This window comes from Papaver somniferum, chromosome 7 (assembly GCF_003573695.1).
Source record: "Papaver somniferum cultivar HN1 chromosome 7, ASM357369v1, whole genome shotgun sequence".
NCBI classification, from domain to species: Eukaryota; Viridiplantae; Streptophyta; class Magnoliopsida; order Ranunculales; family Papaveraceae; genus Papaver; species Papaver somniferum.
The window spans coordinates 40,149,712-40,155,102 of record NC_039364.1 but is presented as its reverse complement, the minus strand read 5'-3'; the positions used below and the strand labels follow the sequence as shown (position 1 = coordinate 40,155,102).

Below are 5,391 nucleotides of genomic sequence, written 5' to 3'. Positions count from 1 at the left end.
TCTAAAAGAAATTTATACAAGCCTTGAAAGTTTTGGAGTGCAACACTTTCTTCTCTGTGTCATTCATCCTTTGTGAAACACATTTTTTTCCAACAACTTATGCATAGAGATTCCATCTGTTGAGTCGCGCAATAATAGTCCACAATAGTAAGAGTAAGAAGAAACCTCCCACGAAGAAATGACTTGTCCTCGTCGTTGAAGTTATGTCAAACATCCGTGCAATATAGTATATGTATCAAACACTGATGCACCAGACTGTCCATTTCTTCCCCTACCCTAAAAAAAGCATCATTTCTAAGCAGTTGGAAACAGTACAGACTGACTCTTTTGTGTCTTTGTTTGGTGTGCTTTGATTGCATAAACAGCTCGACAAAAAGTACTACTAAAACTTAACTAAACAATACTATTTACTACTAATTTCAATACCAAGTACTATAGTAATTATCAAGAAACCAAATTCTACTAGGGTTTTACACAAGTCAACCACAACCCCCATCCCGTCTTGTCTTTTTCTCAAACTAACCTCACCTATAATCCCCACCGTCAAAATCCCAACAGTTACCTACTTCGAAACAATCGAGAGAATCCAATATTTCCACGTCATTAAAGGCTTATTATATTGTCATTATTCCACGTCACGAGGCAATTAAAAGCCGAGAAGATCTCAAGGCGTACGTAATCCTGAAGTTTACACTTACTTACCACCCACTATGGAATGGAGTAGTTTTCCTTCCAGTGTGTCTCTATCTATACACAAACCAGAATCAATTTCTCTCTCTGATAATTAGTCTCTGATTATTTGATTAATGAAGATTTTTATGTTTTCATGGATTATTCATGTATAAATAGATTAATGCAGAGATTTTCTTTTGAGAAATTATTGAATGGATTTTTGATTTTACGCCGCCACTGATCAAATTAATTTGATCACTTCTTAGTGCCCGTGATCTTTCATTTCTCGTTGTTCATTTTGAGGAAGAAGAGGGTGTAAGAAGACTGAGATAGACATAAAAAAGAGTTGTTCATTTTGAGAAATGGGTTCTTGTTATTCAACACAGAGTAAAGATGTAGAAGAAACCCTAGATTCTGGAGAGGGTTTAACAAAATCTCCTTCTTTTGTTAAGAGATTGAAGAGTAGTAATAGTATTAACAAGAAGAAGAAAAGAAGAGGAAGAAATAGAGATTTATATAATCAGAGTAGTAATTATATAAGTGATAATGGGATAAAAGTAGATATAAGTAATGTTAAAGAAAATGAACTTCATAAAATCTCTGGTAGAATGTGTGGTAATGGAGCTAGTGATGTTTCTTGTCTATTTACTCAACAGGGAAAGAAAGGAACTAATCAAGATGCTATGCTTGTTTGGGAGGTTAGTATTTTTACTCACACTAGATTTTTCAATCTAATCGATGTGATCACTCATTGACTAGATTTAGTTTTGTGTTCAATTTGACTATCCTTTTATGATAAGTATATTTTTTTGGGTGCGTCTCCTTTTCTTTATGGATTTAGATTCTTCTTTGTTTTTGAGTAGACTTTGCACTGTTGGGGGTTTAAAGCTGCTTTTTGAACTTTCACTTTTCTTTTAAGTGCATTTTTGTTTAGTGGGTTTAGAATTTAGTCTTGGTTATGTTTCATTACTAGATGATCAAGTGATTATTTGATTCTATTTGTTTTAAAGTCTAGTGTATTTTGTGATGATATATTTTATTTAAAATGCAATTGAGTGAGGGAACTTTTCTGCATTGACTCTGTAAAACATATATCAATTCAACTCTAAGGTATATATTGCGATGGGGATGGTAATTAGGACTGTGATATGCAGCTAAAGGTGTAGAGAAACCTACCTCTAGTCTACCTACTGATAAACACTTCTCAGAATTCTCAATTACTTGTGTTTTAGTTTCAAATAGCCAAGCACTGCAATGTCTCTAAAATTTCCCAGAATAGAAGCAATTTGGTTGATATCATATGGTTGTGACATGAGATAATGTAAAGCATTTGTGAATTGTGAGAGTTTTCCTACATAATGACAATATGACCAAATTTAAAGCTCTCAAGGCGCTCCAAGGATAAGCCAAGCATACACTTCTGACCTTTTTAAAATATTGGGAACATAGATGGAAAATTATGGTCTTTAATGAATTGCTTTCTTCTTCTTTTACTGTCATGGGGTTTTCTAATCAGAATCAGTTCAGGTCGCTGAGATCCATATGATTCTGGTAAAATGTGGATTTAAAGTAGGAGCTCACTCTGTTAGCAAGTGTGTATGTAAGAATGATCTATGGGATTTGTATCAAAAAGTACTTGTTACCTCCTTATAGGTAGGGTTACTGCGGAACGTTAGGAGTTGTTTTCGCCGTATAAATCTTGTTTTCATCATATCTTTAACTCTTAGTATCTTTCTCATCGGTTTGAGTTTGTCTGAAATACATTATGCTGTACGAACAAGGGTATTACAGTAAGATTAAGGTAAAAGCGAGCAAATGAGCTTCTGTGTTTCATGGTTCCCGTCATGAAATGATAAGCTGAAAATCATTGATAGTGTACTGATCACAGTGACGCAACTTGATGATTCATGTCAACGCAACTATATAGTTCACGCTGCATCTATTTACGTATTTAAAGCTAATGATCCTTGAACATTATGTCTTTCTGAGAAGATTTTCAACCTCTTAATATACACGGCCATGACAAATCAGCTGACAAGTATTGTTGGTGAAGTAGGTGTCTAGCTGAACAATTTGGCGTGACTTTGTTTGGTACCCAACTTCGTAAGTAGGTAGTTATCCTCCCTAATTACAACACTAAATCACCGGTATATGATAATTCATATCGCTTTTATCAGTGTTAACGAGGAAGGTAAGTATTCTTGAATGTTTCCTCTTCTTGAGGAGAAGTTCATCTTATTTTTTTAAGCGACCATGAAAAAGAAGCTGACAGGTCTCGTTAGCCAAATATATACCTGGCTACACAATGTGGTTTGGCTTTGCTTGATTTTTAACCGGGTAAATATGTTATCTTCCTTGGCTACAGTGCTTAATCACTGTCTGGCTGAGTTTTAAAATCTCAACTGTTGTTTCAAAGTTTGGGTTACTCTTCTCTTTGTTTTTGTTTTTTTTTTTTCTTTTTTTCTTTTGAAGCATTGTTATCAACATACTCAGCAGTTGGAATTGGTACGGCGTAAAAAATATTTCATTGCAGTAAAAAATTGACGTTAATCATAATAGGGCATACATTTGGGTTGATTTGCGGCACTTCTTTTCACTCTGTTCTTTCGGTAGGTGATTATCCGTGATTGGTAAAAGGGGATGCTAATGGATTTTTTTTATTTTATGCTAGAATTTCAATTCAAGAAAAGATACAATCTTCTGCGGCGTATTCGATGGTCATGGTCCATATGGTCATCTGGTTGCAAAAAGAGTTCGGGATTCCCTCCCACTTAAGCTATGTACACAGTGGATGGCTACTACTAATGGTGAACAAAAGAATAATGTGGTGGGAAGTGTGGATTCAGAAGAAACGGCAACCATTAGCATGGATGATGAGTGGTGTGACTCCGTGGACGTCGATGAAAATGTAAAACTCCCTGAGATGTTTCTTCCTTTAAAACAATGTTTTTTGAAGGCTTTCAAATTAATGGACAAAGATTTAAAACATCATCCAGCAATTGATTGTTTCTGCAGTGGTTCTACTGCCGTCTCATTAATAAAGCAGGTATAATTTCTACGATGCTCTCAAACTGATTTTTTTATTACGTTAGCAAGGAATTGAGAACACTCAACGTATATGTCTGTCTTTAGGGACATGACCTTGTGATTGGGAATGTTGGAGACTCTAGAGCAATACTGGGGACAAGAGATAAAAAAGATAACTCCTTGATTGCTGTACAATTGACTGTGGATCTGAAGCCTAATCTTCCGAGTATGTTTTTTCTTAAGATACTGCTTTTGCATGTATCATGGGGCTCACTTGTATAGCTGCAAACACTAAAAATTGTATGTTTGTTACATACAGAGGAAGCGGCAAGGATCCGCCAGTGTAAAGGAAGAGTCTTTGCCTTGCAAGATGAACCAGAGGTTTCACGTGTTTGGTTGCCCAACAATGACTCTCCTGGTTTAGCAATGGCTAGAGCATTTGGAGATTTTTGTCTTAAGGATTATGGTTTGATCTCTGTTCCAGATGTTTCTTATCGTCGTTTGACGGAGAAAGATGAGTTTATAGTTCTTGCAACCGATGGGGTATCTTTCTCTCTCTTTTTTTTTTCCATAAATTAGCATTAAATATTAGAACAACAAAACTTTGATTTACATGTATCCGCAACTATAGGAATTTTGTTTCACATAGTTGTTTTATTTTACCCTATCAAGGGTTTCCAGACCCTTATTCATCACAGCCAGGCACTGCCACACATTTTTAATTGCCGATTCAGTTCAGCACAAGATTATGTTACTTCCACTATATGGGTTGTTGTTGCTCTGCATTCCATATCATTTTATATCTGATATAAGTTAAATGTCTATATATATTTTATATCTGATAATATTCTTTTGAAATACTTAAATGTGCAGATATGGGATGTTCTAACAAACAAGGAAGTTGTTGATATAGTGGCTTCAGCCCCAACTTGTGCAACAGCAAGCCGAGCTGTTGTAGATTGTGCAGTTCGATCGTGGAAATTAAAGTACCCTACATCAAAAGCCGATGACTGTGCTGTAGTTTGTCTTTTCCTAGACCATCCTTCACCTCAGGAGGAACATTCTTCAGAAGAGAAACACGAGAAACCCAATGTCATGGCCTCAGCAGAGGTGAACAAGGGCAAAACAGATGGATATCTGGAGGATTCCAATAGAGGTGAAGATTCTTCCCACACTTCAATTCTTCAGCACTCTGACACACTTTGCGGGACAGATGAAATCGTACCTGTTACTGAATCTATGGAGGAGAAGAAGCTTCCAGAGAGATCCCAGTCTACTAGAAGTCTTGCCGAGTGCATTTCAACTGCAGAGGAAGACGAGTGGTCTGCCCTAGAAGGTGTTAGCCGGGTTAATAGTCTTCTAAATCTTCCTAGATTCTTGCAGGGTTCTGGTGATAAAAGGACAGGTAGTTGGAGGAAAAAATGGTTATGAAAACATCATAGAAAGAAAACCAAATGAAATGAAAACATCTCGGAAATTGGTTGCAGAAGCACTATCGTTAATGACATCAATGTACTGTAATTCGGACCCTCCCTTCTTGTGTCAGGGATGTTCTCCTTCATGATAGGACATCCTAATTTTGAATTTCATTCTTAATAAAGTCGGCTTTCAAAAAAAGTTTTCGCTATTTACCACCCTAAGGGTGTTTGGAAGGACTTTTTGCTTCTAAGAAGCAGAAAAGTCAGCTTTTTG

The 5,391-nt window shown here is 36.2% G+C and overlaps 1 protein-coding gene across 1 annotated transcript; it reads left to right on the top strand.

Annotated features, from left to right (window-relative positions):
* The first annotated feature begins 697 nt into the window (after positions 1–697).
* On the top strand, positions 698–5,130 carry LOC113297055 (probable protein phosphatase 2C 66). The gene is made up of 5 exons (XM_026545453.1): positions 698–1,370; positions 3,344–3,718; positions 3,805–3,925; positions 4,019–4,242; positions 4,573–5,130. Exons 1-5 carry the CDS (start codon positions 1,035–1,037, stop codon positions 5,128–5,130), a joined length of 1,614 nt encoding a protein of 537 aa, XP_026401238.1. The 5' UTR covers positions 698–1,034.
* Positions 5,131–5,391: the final 261 nt, after the last annotated feature.